The following is a 19,057-nucleotide window of genomic DNA, read 5'->3' as shown; positions in this document are numbered from 1 at the left end:
CTTGGGCTCCCCTTGTGGTTCAGCTGGTAAAGAACCCACCTGCAATGTGGGAGACCTGTGTTCGATCCCTTAGTTGGAAAGATCCCCTGGAGAAGGGAAAGGTTACCTACTCCAGTCTTTTGGCCTGAAGAATTCCATGGACTATATACTCCATGGGGTCACAAAGAGTTGGACACAACTGTATGACTTTCACTTTCACTTACTGATCACTGCCTAAATGGTGTGATGTTCATTTACAAAATGCTGATATCCAAATTCCATAATTTTCAATTATTTGCTGAAATATTCCTATAAGAAATGAACTTTCCTTTACTTTGATGTACATTTTCAATTACCTTGATGTATAGCTTATATAAAAAAGGCAAGGTAGATGTTTGTATCTTTCCTTTCATATATTGGCTTTAAAAATGAGTCTAAACCAACACAATGTTATAAAGCAATAATCTGCCAATTGAAAAATAAAAAGTTGAGTTAATTTCCTAGCATCCTCTAAAATAGACCAGTTAGTCTGCTTATTCATTTACTGATAAGGTAGCATGATGAACTCATGAACGTTGACAAATCTGACAGGTTTCAATTACTGTTCCTTTTCACAGTTACTGAACATTATCACCTGTTTTGATGCTTAAATTGTTCCATTTTTGGCTAGAGGGAACCCAATCTATTGTTGATTCTTACTGAATCTATAGCTGATTATTGTTCAATGTATAGTTGATGCTTGAGACTTTTAGTTATAATCCTAGCACTGCTTTGAAAGCTTCCTTGAGCTCTATTATAAAATGTTCTAGGCATGTATTATTTATTTACTACCTCAAACCTGGAAACATTTATTTATTTCAAGGAATCCTGGTTCTTTTATTTGGAAAACACAAACTGGGCATCAGAACTGGGTCACAGTGTTTTCTTACCACTTAGAATTTTTCTGAATTACTGAAAAAGCCCTTTTGGACTCTGCAGTGGGTTCAAAGTGTCACCCACCCCCCAAAAACTTCATGTCCACCTGGAACCTCAGAATATGACACTTAGAAATATAGACATGGCATACACAATTAAAGAAAGATTGACATGAGATCATACTGGATTAAAGTGGGCACTAAAACCAATGAGTATGTCCTCATCAGAGACAAACAATGATACAGAGACACACAGAGCAGAAGGCCATAAGACAGAAGCAGAGATTCCAGAGACGCAGCTACAAGTCAAAGGATGTGAAGGACTGCCTGGAACCACCAGAAATTATGGCAAGAGGCAAGGAAAGAATCTTCCCTAGACCCCACAGAGGCAGCAAGGATCTGGCAACACCATGACTTCAGACTTCTAACCTGCAGGGGCGATCCTAAGATGGCAGAGGAATAGGACGGGGAGACCACTTTTTCCGCCACAAATTCATCAAAAGAACATTTGAACACTGAGCAAATTCCACAAAACAACTTCTGAATGCTGGCAGAGGACATCAGGCACCCAGAAAGGCAGACGTCTAACCTCCAGAACAGTGAAGAAGTAAGTTTCTGTGGCCTTAAGTCACCAAGTTTGTAATGAATTCTAGTAGCAGCCCAAGCAAACTAATATAGACATAGTTTTTTTTTTAACTAATAAAAATGAATATATGGGTGTATAATAAATTGGTTAAGACTTCGTAAACCTTCATTAATGCAGAATCTAATTTTTTCTAACTACTTTTCATCCCAAGTTTGTTGATAACCATTTCTCCAACAGTATCATCCTCTATGCTATCCAGAACAGTGGTGATTTGCAGAAAATATAGTCAATAAATACGTAATATCTTTGTATAGTGATGGTTGGTAAATGGACTATCATGGTGATCATTTTAAAATGTATACACATATCAAATCATTATGTGTGTACCAGGAACTAACATAGTGTTGTAGGTCAACTGTATTTCAAAAAGAAACAATCAAACTCAAAGCAAAGAGATGGCAGTGACAGGTGGTGACAGGAGGAGGAACTGATGAAGGCAGTCAAAAGGTACAAAGTTCTAGTTCTAAGTTAAGTACTAGGGATGTAATGTACAAGCATGATAAATGTAATAAGTACTAGGAATGTAATGTACAAGCATGATAAATGTAATTAACACTCCTGTATGTTATACCTGAAAGGTGTTGAGAGTAAATCCCAAAACTTCTCATCACAAGGAAAAAATTTTTTCCATTTCTTTAATGTTGTAACTATATGAGATGAGATGATAGATGCTTACCAAACTTTCTGTGATAATCATTTCATAATTTTCAGTTCAGTTCAGTCGCATCCGACTCTTTGCGACCCCATAGACTGCAGTACACCAGGCTTCCTCGTCTATCACCAACTCCTGGAGCTTACTCAAACTCATGCTCATTGAGTTGGTGATGCCATCAACCATCTCATCCTCTGTTGTTCCCTTCTCCTCCTGCCTTCAACCAATGCCAGCATCAGGGTCTTTTTCAGTAAGTCAGTTCTTCACATCAAGTGGCCAAAGTATTGGAGCTTTAGCATCAGACCTTCTAATGAATAGTCGGGACTGATTTCCTTTAGGATGGACTGGTTGGATCTCATTGCTATCCAAAGGACTCTCAACAGTTTTCTCCAACACCACAGTTCAAAAGCATAGATTTTTCAGCACTCAGCTTTTTTTATAGTAGAACTCTCACATCCATACATGACTACTGGAGAAACCACAGCTCTGACTAGACAGACCTTTGTTGGCAAAGTAATGTCTCTGCTTTTTAATATGCTGTCTAGGCTGATCGTAACTTTTCTTCCAAGGAGCAAGTGTCTTTTAATTTCACAGCTGCAGTCACCATCTGCAGTAATTTTGGAGCCCCAAAAAATTGTCTATCAATTTTCCCCGTTTCCCAATCTAATTGCCGTGAAGTGACGGGACCGGATGCCATGATCTTAGTTTTCTGAATGTTGAGTTTTAAGCCAACATTTTCACTCCCCTCTTTCACTTTCATCAAGAGGCTCTTTAGTTCTGCTTTCTGCCATGGGGGTGGTGTCATCTGCATATCTGAGGTTATTTGATATTTCTCCCGGCAATCTTGATTCCAGCTTGTGCTTAATCCAGCCCAGCATTTCACATGATGTACTCTGCACGTAAATTAAATAAGCAGGGTGACAATATATAGCCTTGACGTACTCCTTTTCCGATTTGGAACCAGTCTTGTTCCACGTCCAGTTCTAACTGTTGCTTCTTGACCTGCATATAGATGTCTCAGGAGGCAGGCAAGGTGGTCTGGTATTCCCATCTCTTGAAGAATTTTCCATAGTTTGTTGTGATCCATACAGTCAAAGGCTTTGGCGTAGTCAATAAAGTAGATGTTTTTCTGGAACTCTCTCGCTTTTCTGATGGTACAACAGATGCTGGCAATTTGATCTCTGGTTCCTCTGCCTTTTCTAAAACCAGCTTGAACATCTGGAAGTTCACAGTTCATGTACTGTTGAAGCCTGGCTTGGAGAATTTTGAGCATTACTTTGATAGTGTGTTAGATGAGTTCATTTGTGCAGTAGTTTGAGCATTCTTTGGCACTGCCTTTGTTTGGGATTGGAATGAAAAAGGACCTTTTCCAGCCCTGTGGCCTCTGCTGAATTTTCCAAATTAGCTGGCATATTGACTGCAGCACTTTCACAGCATCATCTTTTAGGATTTGAAATAGCTCAGCTGGAATTCTATTACCTCCACTAGCTTTGTTTGTAGTGATGCTTCCTAAGGCCCACTTGACTTCTCAATCTAGGATGTCTGGCTCTAGGTGAGTGATCACACCATCATGATTATCTGGGTCGTGAAGATCTTTTTTGTATAGTTCTTCTGTGTATTCTTGCCACCTCTTCTTATATCTTCTGTTAGGTCCACACCATTTGACTTTCATAATGTCATATAGTATACCTTAAACTTTCACAGTGTTGTAAATAGCAATTATATCTCAATAAAATTGGAAGAAGAAAAACAGTGGTGATTCCTCAGGAAATCCATTAAGAACTACATTATTGGTACTGGCCTTTTATACTGGTTTTGCAATTAAGTTTGTGGGTTGCAAAGGGTTGGACATGACTGAGTGACTTTCACGATGTAGAATTACCCAACTTATGACTTTCTTGGGATTGTTGGCACATGTGTCTGATGAATTTCCCCCAGTTCTCTCACTTTCAATTAGGGGTCCTAGGGGTTAAGAAAATTCCAGAATAATCTATGAATGCTTTTCCCAAGTTTTTGCTATCTATTCTCCAGATTTAAGGACAGAACTTTGTATGTTCATATAGTCACAAGCAGTGGCAACTATCCAGATGCACAGTCAACAGTGATCATACACGAAAAACAATTAGAATCTCACTTCAGCGATGTCAGAATGTGAAATTGAAACAAACAAACAAAAAAACTGGGTTCTCAGAATTGATCAAATATGCTAAATGAGTCAGAAGACAAAAAGAAATATAACCTAAGATAGACAGCTCTAGAATTTTTCTAATAGGTTCTTGCCTTACTATCTTTTTAGAGTAACTTTTACCAAGCTATCTTCCTAAAATGGTTTCACCACATTGTAATTCAGTGAGAAAGAAACCTTTTTAATGGTATCTTTAATGGTATCTTCTTGCAGAGCATTATTCCTTACCAGGCTTTCCTGGAGGCTCAGTAGTAAAGCACCCGCCTATGTAGGAGACACGAGTTCCATCCCTGATCCAGGAGGACTCCATGTGCCACGGAGCAACTAAGCCTGTGCACCACAACTACTGAGGCACACAGGCTAGCTGTGCTCTACAGCCCGGAAGCCGCAACTACTAAGCCCATGCACTGCAACAACTGAAGCCCACTCGCTCTAGAGCCCATGTTCTGCAATAAGAGAGGCCATCGCAACGAGAAGCCTATGAACAGCAACTAGAGTGTAGTCCCCACTTGCTCTAACTACAGAAAAGCCTGCATGCCAATGAAAACCCAGGACAGTCAAAAATAAATAAATAAAATTATTTTTTAAAAAACTACTCTGTATAAGATAATATGCAGAAATTTCAGCTTTATTGCTCAACTCCCTATGACATCTTCAATCTTCCTCTCCAGTCTTATTTCTGATCATAGTCTTTAACATTTTTGCCTCAATTCAAGAGTGGGGAAAGAAATGAAAACTGGAAGAAACCATCAATTATAGACTTAGAAGCCAAGAACAAATTCACATATGAACATGAACCAATTACACTAAAACAATCTAAAGATGAAAAAATCTTGTTTGCACACAGCACGCAAACATCCATATTTTTTCAGAGCATCTCTACTTGTCCAAAAGACAATTCTTTATTATATCACCCCAAACACTCTATCAGCCTTCCCCAACTCAGTAACTGGCAATGCCATTTTAATAGCTGCTCAGTCCAGGACTTTAGTGTCACCCTTGACCTCCTCCTTTCTCTACCTCACATCCAATCCAATAACAAAATCCTTTTAAGGAGCGTCCCTGGTGGCTCAGATGGTAAAGAATATGCCTGCAATGCAGGAGATCCAGATTCAATCCCTGGAGAAGGGAATGGCAACCCAATCCAGTCAATACTCTTGCCTGGAGAAGTCCATGGACAGAGGAGCCTGGCAGGCTACAGTCCATGGGGTAGCAAAGAGTCAGACAACACTCAGTGACTAACCCTTCCACTTTCTTTCATTGAAATGCAACATTTACAGAAATGAGCCATTTCTCACCACTTCCACTAACATCTTCCTGGCTGAAGCCACCATAATATGTGGTCTCTGGAAAACAGCCACTAAACTAGTCTCTCAATCCTCCAATGAAGATCTCTCCTGCTGATGAATTATCCTCCACTTAACAGCCAGTGATCCTTTAATAATGTTAGTCCATACTATTCCTGAAAATGTTTGCCATCTTACATAAGCCATAAATGAACACCAGAACAATGGCTTACTCCTCCTCCTCCGTCTACCTAACTCAACTGCTCTAGTCATACTGACCTCCATTCTATTTTCTGAATATAGCTTGACTGCTCCTATCTCAGGGCTTTTGCACTTGCTATTCCCCCTCCTGGAATACTCTCCCTTAAAATCTGTTTATGGCTTGACTCTTTCATCCAGATTTCTGTTCAAATATAATCTAATCCAAGAGGCTTTCTCCAATGCCTTACATAATCACCTCCAGAAGCCATCACCTTTCTCTCTCTACCCTAACTTTACTCTTCTTTAAAGCACTTACAATACCTGTCATAATACACATTTATCTCTTTATTGTCCACAAAAGGTAGGTACTCTGTTAGCTTTGTCTCTTTTGTGTAGTACTACATTTCTAAGAGTCTAGGGCTGCTTCGCATAGTTTGTTGAATGAATGAGTTAATCTCAGCTCCCCCTTGCTACCCTAGTATGTACATCTTATACTGAGTATGTGCTGAGCATGCATGCATTTAGAATTTATACCTGAATAATTTTCATTAAACATAATCATTAAATCTAAGCTTTTTCATCAGGTGCATAGTCTATCTCAAAGCAGGAAGAAAAACTAGCTAAGTAAGAATTACTAAACTCCACAAGTAAAAAAGCAACATTATAGAAAAAAAAATCTAAATGGGTAATCAATGAGTACCCAATATCCTTCAACTCAATTCAGAGTTGTTAAGACATTCACTCATGATTACTTAAGTATCAGTACTCTTATTCTACCCACTCATAAAGTATTAAGCAATATTCTACCTTTTAGATTCAGATTTAGTGAAAGCCACTCAGTTCTGTCCAACTCTTTGTGACCCCATGGACTATATATATAGTTCATAGAATTCTCCAAGCCAGAATACTGGAGTGGGTAGCCTTTCCCTTCTCCAGGGGACCTTCCCAACCCAGGGATTGAACCCAGGTCTCCTGCATTGCAGGTGGATTCTTTACCAGCCAAGCCACAAGGGAAGCCTTGGATATTTAGAATATTCTGCCCATGCTAAACCAAATAAATTACTTCAGGCATCCTAACATAAGAAGACATGGAATTAAGTTACAGGCCTTGGAAAATGTTAACCTTTTGGCAGGAAATGAATTTTTATCAGCTATTCAATATTTGGGTTTCCCAGGTGGTGCCAGTCATAAAGAACCTGTCTTTAAGGGACGTGGGTTTGAACCCTGGGTCAGGAAGATCCCCTGGAGAAGGGCATGGCAACCCACTCCAGTATTCTTGTCTGGAGAATCTCATGGACAGAGAAGCCTGGTGGGATACAATCCATAGGGTCGCAAAGAGTGAGAGACAACTGAAGCAACTTAGCACGCATGTATTCAAAAATTTAAAACTCCCAACAAACAAAAGTCTAGGACAAAGAGCCTTCTCAGATGACTACCAGCACAGAGAAGAGTTAACATCTATCCTTCTCAAACTATTCTGAAAAACTGCAGAGGAAGTAACGCTTTCAAACCAGTACTACACAGCCAGCAACCTTCATACCAAAACACACAAGTGAAAATGAAAGTTGCTCGGTCATGTCCAACTCTTTGTGATCTCATGGACTATACAGTCCATGGAATTCTCCAGGCCAGAATACTAGAGTGGATAGCCTTTCCCTTCTCTGGGGGATCACTCCAACCCAGGGATTGAACCCAGGTCTCCTGCATTATAGGTGGATTCTTTACCAGCTGAGCTACGAGGGAAGCCCAAGAATACTGGGGTGTGTAGCCTATCCCTTCTCCAGATCTTCCAACCCAGGAATCAAACCGGGGTCTCCTGAATTGTAGGTGGATTCTTTACTAACTGAGCTATCAACAAAGAGAGCACAAAAAATTACTCCCAATATCACTGGTGAACATCCACCAAAAAAATACTCAACAAAAAAGTGACTAACCAAACTCAGCAGTACTTTAAAAAGATCATATGCCACAATCAAGTGGGGTTTATCTCAGGGATAAAAGAATGGTTCAATATCCACTAATCAATCAATGTGATACTCATTAACGAAAGAATAAAAAAACATAATAATCTCAATAGATACAGAAAAGCTTATAACAAAATTCAACATCCCTTTATGATAATAAAATCTCAACAAAATGGGAATAGAGAGAAGATATCTCAACATAAATAAAAGCCATAAATGACAAGCCCACAGCTAACATCACACTCAATGGTGAAAAGCTGAAAGCATTTCCTCTAAGATTAGGAAGAAGACAAAGATGCCCACTCTCACCACTGTCATTCAACACAGTATAGGAAGTCCTAGCCATGGCAACCAGAGAATAAAAAGAAATAACAGGCATCCATTTTGGAAAGAAGTAAAACGGTCACTGTTCACAGATGACATATACTATACAAAGAAAATCCTAAAGACACCACTAAAAAGTACCAAAACTCATCAATGAAAGTGTTAAAGTTACAGGATAAAAATTTAATATGTAGAACTCCGTTGCACTTCTCCTAACAACAAACTATTACAAAGAGAAATTAAGAAAACAATCCCATTCAAAATCACATCAAAAAGAATAAATACCTAGGAATAAATCTAACTAAGGAGGTAAAAGATCTCTACTTGGAAAACTCTAAGACACTCATGAAAGAAACTGAAGACAATGCAAACAGATGTAAAGATATATCATGATCATGGATTAGAAGAACTAATATTGTTAAAATGACCATACTACCCAAGGCAATATACAGATTCAATGCAATCTCTAACAAAATACCAATGGCATTTTTCACAGAACCAGAACAAACGATTCCAAAATTTGTATGGCAGCACAAAAGACCCTGAACAGCCAAAACAATCTTCAGAAAGAAGAACAAAGCCAGAGGCATCATACTCCCTAATTTTAAACTATACTATGTACAAAGCTAGTCATCAAACAGTATGGTAGTGATACAAAACAGACAGACCTACGGATCAGAACAGAGAATCCAGAAATGTATACACACTTATGGGCAATTAATTAATTTATAACAAAGAAGGGAGCAGTATACAACAGGGAAAAGACAGTCTTCAATAAAGGTTGATGGGAAAATTAAACAACTAGAGGCAAAAGAATCAAACTTAACAACTTTCTCTCACCATGAACAAAAATAAAATCAAAATGGATTAAAGACTTAAATGTAAGACCTGAAAATTAAAAATTCTTAGAAGAATATAGCTCTTTGACATCAGTTTTTTTTTTAATTTTCTCAGATTTGCTTCCTCAGACAAGGGAAACAAAACCAACCAAATGGGACTTCAATGCTTTTGCACAGTGAAGGAAACATCAACAAAATGAACAAGCCACCAACTGAATGGGAGAAGATACTTACCTGAAACCAATATATCCAATAAAGAATTAAAAACTTAACTCCAAATCAAAAAAACAAAGAACCTGATTTTAAAATAAACAGAAAATCTGAACAACATTTTTCAAAAAAACATACAAATGGCACATGAAAAGATGCTCAACATCACTAAGTATCAGGGAAATGCAAGTCAAAACAATTAGATATCACCTCAGACCTTTTAAGAATGGCTATTATCAAAAATGGTAACAAATAATAAGTGAGGACGTACAGAGGAGAACCCCAGTGCACTGTTGATGGGAATGTAACTTGGTGCAAATACTATGATAAAAATTATGGAGATTCCTCAAAAAATTAAAAATAGAACTAACATATCATCTGCTAATTCCATTCTTGGACATTTATCCAAAGAAAATAAAACACTCAGTCAAAAAGATATATGCACTCCCATGTTTCACTGTATCATTATTTATAATTGCAAAGATATGGGAGCAATCTAAGTTCCAAGCAACAGATGAATGAATAAAAAAGATGTGAGATACACATACATATTCCACACAATGCAATATTACTCAGCCATTAAAAATAATAAAACTTTGCCATCTGCAACCACACAGACCTACAGGGAATTATACTATGTGCAATAAGTAAGACACAGAAAGACACATACTGTATGATTTTAATTATATGTGGAATCTAAAAAGCAAAACAACCACAGCTAAACAAAAACAGTCATAGATACAGAGAACAAAGCTGTTGGAAGAGGGGAGGTGATTGAGTCCTAGGACAGATACAAGTGAGGGAAATTAAGAGGTACAATGAAACATACAGTGTGGGGAATATAGTCAATAATTATGTGATACATTCATATAATAACAGATGGTAACGACTTATTATGGTGATTACTATGTACAAAAATACTGATTCATGAAGTTGTGTGACAGGAACTAATATAATATTATAGGTCAATTATATTTCAAAAACAAACAAAAATCGTAGAAAAAATGATAAGATTTGTGGTTACCAGAGGCAAGTGGTGAGGGAAGAATTGGATAAAGGAAGTCAAAAGAATGTGAAGTCAAGTGGGCCTTAGGAAACATCACTACGAACAAAGCTAGTGGAGGTGATGGAATTCAGTTGAGCTATTTGAAATCCTAAAAAATGATGCTGTGAAAGTTCTGCACTCAATAAGCCAGCAAATTTGGAAAACTTGGCCAGCAGTGGCCACAGGACTGGAAAAGGTCCATCTTCATTCCAATCCCAAAGAAAAGGCAATGCCAAAGAATGCTCAAACTACCACACAACTGCACTCATCTCACAGGCTAGCAAAGTAATGCTCAAAATTCTCCAAGCCAGGCTTCAATAGTATATGAACCATGAACTTCCAGATATTCAAGACAGATTTAGAAAAGGCAGAGGAACCAGAGATCAAATTGCCAACATCCACTGGATCACTGAAATAGCAAGAGTTCCAGAAAAACATCTACTTCTGCTTTATTGACTACGCCAAAGCCTTTGACTGTGTAGATCACAACAAACTGTGGAAAATTCTTCAAGAGATGGGAATACCAGACCACTCTGCCTGCCTCCTGAGACATCTATATGCCGGTGAAGAAGCAACAGTTAGAACGGGACATGGAAAACAGACTGGTTCCAAATCGGGAAAGGAGTATATCAAGGCTACAGATTGTCACCCTGCTTATTTTACTTATATGCAGAGTACATCATGTGAAATGCCAGGCTGGATGAAGCACAAGCTGGAATCAAGATTGCCAGGAGAAATATCAATAACCTCAGATACACAAATGATACCACCCTTATGGAAGAAAGTGAAGAAGAACTAAAGAGCCTCTTGATGAAAGTGAAAGAGAAGAGTGAAAAAGTTGGCTTAAAATTCAACATTCAAAAGAAGATCACGGCATTCAGTTCCATCACTTCATGGAAAATAGATGGGGAAACAATGGAAACAGTGACAAACTTTATTTTCTTGGAGTCCATAATCACTGCAGATGGTGACTGCAGCCATGAAATTAAAAGACACTTGTTACTTGGAAGGAAAGCTATGACCAACCTAGACAGCATATTACAAAGCAGAGACATAACTTTGCTGACAAAGGTCCGTCTAGTCAAAGCTATGATTTTTCCAGTAGTCATGTATGGATGTAAGAGTTGGACTATAAAGAAAGCTGAGTGCTGAAAAACTGATGCTTTTGAACTGTGGTGTTGGAGAAAACTCTTGAGATTTCCTTGGACAGCAATGAGATCTAACCAGTCAATCCTAAAGGAAATTAGTCCTGAATATTCATTGGAAGGATCATTGCTGAAGCTGAAACTCCAATACTTCAGCCACCTGATGTAAACAACTCCTTGGATGCTGAGAACGATTGAAGGCAGGAGGAAAAGGGAATGACAGAGGATGAGATGGTTGGATGACATCACCAACTCAATGGACATGAGTTTAAGCAAGCTCCAGGAGTTGGTGACAGATAGGAAAGCCTGGCGTGCTGCAGTCTGTGGGGTCACCAAGAGTCAGACACGATGGTGCAACTGAACTGACTGAGGGATAGAATGTAAACATAATTAATATAATTAACATCGCTGTTAATTATACATGTGAGTTGTTAAGAGAGTCAATCTAAATCCTAAGAGTTCTCATCAGAAGGGAAAAAAATTTTGTCTGTTTTTTTAATGTTGTATCTATATGAGATGATGAATGCTCACTAAACTTACTGCAGCAATCACTTTATGATGCATCATGTATGTAACTCAAATCATTATGCTGACCACTTTAAACTGGTGTTGTATATGTCAATTATATCTTGATAAATAGGAAGGAAAAAGTTAACTATTGAACTGGTTTAGAAGGTTCACTGAAAACTTGTTTAGTATTCCATATTCTGAATAGCAAAACAAAACTCAAATCTAAATGAATCACAGATTCTTATAAATGGCCTTCACTATACTCAAGCACTATAGGTCTAAGATTTGCCTATGTTTCTCTCTCTCTAAAAATAAGCCCAGGCAGGAGACGCACACTTAAAGAAAATTACTGCAGTCTTAAAACTAAGATTATCATAGTAAGAGTGCACTACACTACCTAGAGAAAACCTGTAACGTCATTTAATCTTCCTCAGCAGTAAATTTTATATTTGATTCTAGAGCTACCAAACAAAGGCTATTCAATAAAAAACAATGCTAATCTATAGCAATTACCCAGAAAAACAAAGAAGTTTTGATATCTAAAGTTCTTTAACTAAAGAAAAATTTTTATATAACCATTAAAGTTCTTTTAGTGAAATTTCACTTTAAGAGTAAATTATTAAAGACATATATTTATTAATCTGTAAATCTGAGATGATCTGTTAATTCAAATTAAAAAAATAACACCACCCAAATATGGTATTCAAATGTATAAAAAAGAAGTTGATTACCATTTAGTTTTGAGAACAATGAATTCATTATTCTATCTATAAATAGAAATTAATTGTAACCTAACATGGAAAATAAATGCTCACCTCTCCCTGCTTACAATTAGCTCATAGTAAAGTGTTCTTTGGAAAAAAAATAAACAGCTTAAGTTTCAAAGAGGAGCCACAACGCACTGAAGTGACATTGTTCTCAGGTCCTGCTGCAAAGCTTTCTTGTATTAGAGAACCATAACACTAGACAACAACAAAAGACAGGCATATTCTCAAACAAATCTGTGGGCTTCCCAGGTGATTCAGTGGTTAAAGAATCCACCCTGTCGATGCAAGAACCACAGGAGACACGAGTTCAATCCTTGGGTCTGGAAGATCCTCTGAAGAAGGAAATGGCAACCCACTCCAGTACTCTTGACTAAAAAACCCCATGGACAGAAGAGCCTAGGGGGGCTACTGCACATGGGGTCACAGAGTCAAACACAACTGAGCAACTGAACATAGTACATAGGTAAATAGGTAAGCAATGTCTTATTCCTAAATCAAGTTTCAAATTAAGTGTGGCGTGAAGCCAAACCACAACTTCCTGTGGGAACTGTGGATTAACTTCTTACTGTTAGACTTCCCTCATTACTGCTTACAGTTATTGGCCCACAAGTATTTTATCTCATTTCCCCTAAGGACTTCGGCACTAATGAGTCGAGTTAAGACCACAACGTAGGCTGCTGATCGAGTAATTGGAAAATACCCTTTTCTCATTTTCCTTTCCAACACACACACACACACACACACACACACACACAGAGTCTCTCTCTCTCTCTCTCTTATTCACTGACCCCTTCCCTTCCTCCAAGTTGATCAGGAAAGTAAGAAGGGCAGGAAACAGTATAAATGATTCCATGAAAGTAGAACTGAATACAATGTATACAGAGCTCAGCAGAGTTCTGTTGTGTATGACTGTTTTCCAAGCCAAAATATTACTTACAAGAACTTTGGCAGAAGCATTAAAATAAGAAAGAAAAAAAATGTAGAACATACAAGGAAAAACTCACTTACTGTGTATCATCTTCAGGTCATAAAATTCTGCACTTAATAGATCTTCTCCTATGATCTTTTTTCTGTAAAGATCAATAAAGAAATGAAATAATAGAAAACTGTTACTCTGCTCATTTATTTTCAATCCACTGCCCACAACAATGAAAGCTATTATGCACCAAGTTTTAAATTTTAGCAAAGAAAGTATGACGAGTTGAACTCCCCACTTAGCTGCCACTCTCCACTCCAATGACTACAAAGGAGATTCACTAACATGAAACAAAACACTACTGCAATCCCTTTCCCTGGAACTAGTGGAAAGTATCAGAAAGAGGAGTCTTACATCTTTAGAAGGGAAAGTCAGCACCAAATGGGATATTTCCAAAGTGCTGGAAATGAGCCCTACATCTTATAAATATAAGCCTGAATGAGAGGAATTCTAAAAAACATCCAAAAGACTCCAGAAAGAATGTACAGTAAAAATCTAGTAACTGACAGATTTACCATGAGAGAAATCATTAATGGTTTGACTTGGTGGGCAAAAGCAAATTATTATTTTGCATCTGTTACTTCCTTTTACCATCCCTCAACCACAAGTCCTTGAGAAAAAACAGCTAAGCATGTGGACTACCTCAGGTGTGTCCGATCCACTGTATGACCCTGTTACAGGTCACATAATAACGAGCACTGCACTCTCAGGAGGAGCCAAGAGGACTGAGTAATTCTGAAAAAAAATGCCTATTTATGACATTGCCATAGCCAAGAATAGGAGATGAATGAAGAATAAAGCTAGCAAAAGGTATTTCTTCATTATGCCTGGGGATAATGTGTACTGAGCAAACATAAATGGAAGAGTCAAAGCTGACTCAAATTAATTAAAAGAAACTACATAAAATCTGCTCTAGTGAAGTTATTAACTTGGGTTTATGGGTGGGCTCTTGAACTGAGTGTTCCACAAATCCCTTAAAATCTACAAACCTCATCTGTAAGTATATTTTATGATGTATCTTTTTGGGTAGAAGTTCTCTACAGTTTTCTTCAGATTACTAAAGAAGTCTATAACTTCCCAAAAGTTGAGATCTAGAGAGCTACAGAGTCATAAGTAAGTGGCACAATTCAGTGAATCTCAAGGAATATTGTCAATGTTTTTCGTAATACATTTACTCTCTTACGGTGTTAGTATTATGATGAAACGTACTAATGAGCCATAGATTTAGCTATGAATTTGACAATATACTGACTTAATACAACTTTACGGCAGCTCTAAATGTAGTTCAGATCAAAAAGGGGTTAAATTTTATAAGTACTACAACAAGTTATTTTCAGTAATAAATCTCCAGTACACTACTAATTTAATTAAAAATCACCTTAACACCTGTTAAACTTGAGTTCTAAGTATTTTTAGGCAATTATGTTTTAACCATAGTAGCTAAGAAATCCAAACGTTTAAAATTTTTTTCAAACATAAACATCTGTTACAGTACTATCAAGTGTCTGCCACAACACAAAGAAGCAAAAGGAGAAAAATAATAGTTTCAATTACAACAGTCTCATGAAGAATGTTGTACTTTATCATTAGTTACTGTCTATTTTCTGTCCATAAATAGTACAGCAATTACTCAAAATGTGGGCTGTGCACCAATGCTTATCCATAAATGGCTTGTGTTTTTTTTTTTTACACAGCTGTAACTTTTATCTTTTAAAAGTATCAATCTATAACAAACTAGGGAAAAACTAAAATAAAAAAGTAATTCATCAAAGACAAAGGTCAAATAAATTATATTCTCAGATTTCATCTGGTCTGTCCTTAAATTATCAAGGGAATGCTTTAAAAGAATTATATACATTGAAATTTCACATCATTTTTTAAGTACTCTCTTTTTTCTTATTTGCTAACTCCTCATTCTACACAGCTGGATTCTATTACTGAAACTCATCACTAACCTTATACAGCTTTTAGAATTTTCCTGACAGGACAGTGGTTTCTTAAAAGAGCTTTCATTTTTCTTATCATTTGTTTCTCTCAACTGTCTTTTTACTTGAACCTGTGAGAAAAGCAAAATCATCTCTTTAGAGTGATAATATGGGATCACACCTATACATTTTCCTTGAAACAACAAAAAATTAAAGCAGCATAGTGTCTAAATGAAAGTGTAGCCCAAATACATATGCTTATTAGTTCAAGTATGCTAAACTATAAACTGGGTATTTGTACTAAGCTCTGGGGAAACAAAAAAGTCATAGAGAGGCATGCAAATGAGTTATGAGTGTGCTAATAACAGAAATATAAACACAGATCTTATATATGTAGAACTGACTTTATCTGAAGATACCAGAGAAGACTTTTTATAAGTAGATAATTTCTGACTTGGTCTTAAAGAATAGGAATTTGTCTAAGGAAAAAAGATTTTCTAAATGGAGGGAACACAGTTATAAAAAGAGTGCAGAGAAGTCAATGAGGATGCGGAAGAAAAAGTTGGCAGGATATGAAACTGATGTAATATATTAGAACCAGACGGTACAGGCCTTGAAAAAGAAAATAATTCTATAGAAATCAGAAAATAAATGAAGGTTTACAAGTGAGTGAATGAAATGATCAAATTTGCTTTTTGTGACAGTGATATGGAAAATGAACCAGTTAAAGAGAAACTATAAAAGCCAGGAAACTGGAAGGAAGCTCTTGCAATAGTGTAGAACTATACTGTATGAGACAATAGTTACTAGCCATATACTATTAAGCATGTGAAAATGTGGCTGGTTTAAAAAGAGATGTAAGTGTAAAATATATACTAGATTTCAATGAAAACAACAATAGGAGATAAAATCCTTCAATAACAATTCTGATACTACATGTTGAAATAATACATTAAATGTTAGATTAAACGAAAGATAAAAATTCATTTTAACTGTTTCTTTTTGTTCTTTTAATGTGGCCACTAAATGTTTATAGAGTGGTGTGTATTGATGGTATATTTCTATTGGCAGAACAGATCTAGATGACAGACAGCCTGAGGGTCTACAGAGAGGTAATGAAATGGAATGAATTTAAGACACTGTGCAGAAAGAGGAAGCAAAAATAATGTAAAGAGAAAAAATGGAAAACTTCCAGAGGCTTTTGATCTGGGTGACCGGAATTACAATACCATAAACTGAGGTTGGCAGAGGGGCTGGGAATAAGATGAGTTTGGGGTTTGTTAATGTTTAGACTTCTTTGGTATTCTAGATAGAGATGTCCAACAATTGATTGAAAATATAAGCAACTGTGCATGTCTCATTCAAGTTTAATTGTAAAGGGAAAGGATAATAAAGATTCAAAAGAAGTAAAAGGGCAAAGAAAGATATTCAAAGTATATAGATAACATCACATATGATAAAAAATACATTTTAAGTTTAACAAAATTCGATTAGCACTGTCCCAAACTTTTAAGTAACATTCAAATTCATACATTCATTTTATTACAAGCAACAGAACAAAATTTTACAGAGTATCTCTGGAGGCTAATTCACACAACATTATACACATACATATATATACACACATACACACACACACACACACACAAACACACAGTCTAGAAAAACAGAACACGTCTTTCAGAGAAGTTATGCTTTATAATTTTAATTATAATATCACACACATATATATAATGTTTTATCTTTTTTTGAAGATATATACTAATCTGCATAATGTCCAGAGTTACACAATTAAACACGCAAGATCTTTTACATATGTCATTCTATCTGAATTGTAGTCTCATTTGTACCTTATGTCATCAAGACTTATCTGGAGAAAATAATCAAAACAAATTATAAACACCTACAGTAGGAATATTTAATGTTTAAAAAGTTTTACATTGCTTACCTACCCACTTCTACTCACAAAAATAGCAACCAGTCTTGCTGCTACTTGGGAAGTTTGTCTTTCCCATTAATGACATCATTTATATATATTGTATATCTTCATTTTTAACTTTCATTTTTACAATACCATTCTTGATTTATCAGCAATAACATCAAGAAATCTCTTTACCATACATTTCACTTTACTTGCTACTTACTCTCTTTTCCACTTTTCATTTTTTATTCATCAATTTAGGAAAATTATTTCTATTTCTTTCTTTTTTTGGTAAGCCAAAAATAAATGTGAATACAAATCATAAATCATGGTTCATAATCAAATAACATGAGTGTGATGTGTGCATCTCAAGAATGTGATCAAGATTAAGCATTACAATAAAATTGTACTTAACAAAAGAGAAGTTATCTGCCCATAACAACTATGAAACTGTGAGAAGTCCTTCTCGTCCTTCTCAAGATTTTCACAAAGTCCCACATTTTTCTCCAATTAAACCGTTTCCTTCAAGTACCACCAGCACTTAAGAACAAAGACACCATTTTATATTTAATTTTACTTGTTTAATCTTCTCAACATTATATGCTTTTCATGAAAACATAATTTTCAGGTACTTTGGACTTTTTTGTGGGGGTTTGTCTCTGAATCTAATATCCCATTCATTTTTTTAATGGAAACTAAACACATTAAATTTAGTTAATTCACAAATACATTCACGTATCTATTAAAGCAAAATCATCTCAATTAAGTTTACACAGTTCATTCCGCAAAATAAACTCTAAGCCTTACCTTAACACAACCTTCTGATACACTGAATTTAAACACCGCCTGAAAAGGTTTCCGGTCAATAGGACATGAAGGAAGTGTCTGAAAAATCATTAACAAATTATAACTTTACAAATGTCTCTTTAAAATAGGTCCAAATTAAACTATAACATTTATGGTAAGTTTTTCACTGGAATAGGAAACAACAGAAAAACAATTTTTTTTTCTTTCAAAGATAAAGATGAAACACTTTCTATCTGTGTCATGTCACAAATAAATACTGTAGTTTTAAAAAATTCATTCAAAGATTTACTGAGCAAGTACTGTATGCTAAATAAGTGGAATACAATGAACAAGAAAAAGAAGATAGCTGTTATCAAGATAATACCTATTAAGACCTGCTCCCCAGTTGAGAACTACAGCTACAATGAAAGGAAGCTGGGCTGAAATCATTAGTTCTGTGATCCAAAGCACTTGAGAAATCCTAAATAAGCTGTAAAAGGAATGGCTTGGACAGGTCCCTCACAGATTTTAATATTCTAAGCCAATATTTCCCCCCAAAGAAATCTTGAATAAGCAGCTGCACCAGCAATTTAAAAGGAAAAAAAAAGTAGATATGAAGAAAAGGAAAGACTTCTCCACTCCTCCCTCAGTCACATAGGTACCCTTTTCAGAAGTAGTTTCTTACATATCTTTTTGGAGATATCAGTGTTTATACATAACACATTGTATCTTTTAAATATAAAATTCAGATGCTAAACTGAATGTTGTATTTCTCTTAATTA

At 36.2% G+C, this 19,057-nt stretch overlaps 1 protein-coding gene across 1 annotated transcript in view; it reads right to left on the bottom strand.

Annotated features, from left to right (window-relative positions):
* The window catches only part of SCAF11 (SR-related CTD associated factor 11), a 52,436-nt gene that overhangs the window by 22,104 nt on the left and 11,275 nt on the right, over nt 1–19,057 (bottom strand). The window contains exons 3-5 of the mRNA XM_052639770.1: nt 18,297–18,374; nt 15,599–15,699; nt 13,676–13,737 (exon numbers count right to left, since the gene is read on the bottom strand). Of these exons, the coding sequence (XP_052495730.1) occupies nt 13,676–13,737; nt 15,599–15,699; nt 18,297–18,374 (241 nt within the window). The remainder of the gene's footprint in view (nt 1–13,675; nt 13,738–15,598; nt 15,700–18,296; nt 18,375–19,057) is intronic.

The sequence above is a fragment of the Budorcas taxicolor genome, chromosome 5 (genome assembly GCF_023091745.1).
Source record: "Budorcas taxicolor isolate Tak-1 chromosome 5, Takin1.1, whole genome shotgun sequence".
Taxonomy (NCBI): Eukaryota; Metazoa; Chordata; class Mammalia; order Artiodactyla; family Bovidae; genus Budorcas; species Budorcas taxicolor.
Note: the sequence above shows the minus strand (reverse complement) of the source record. Positions and strands in the feature narration are given on the sequence as shown.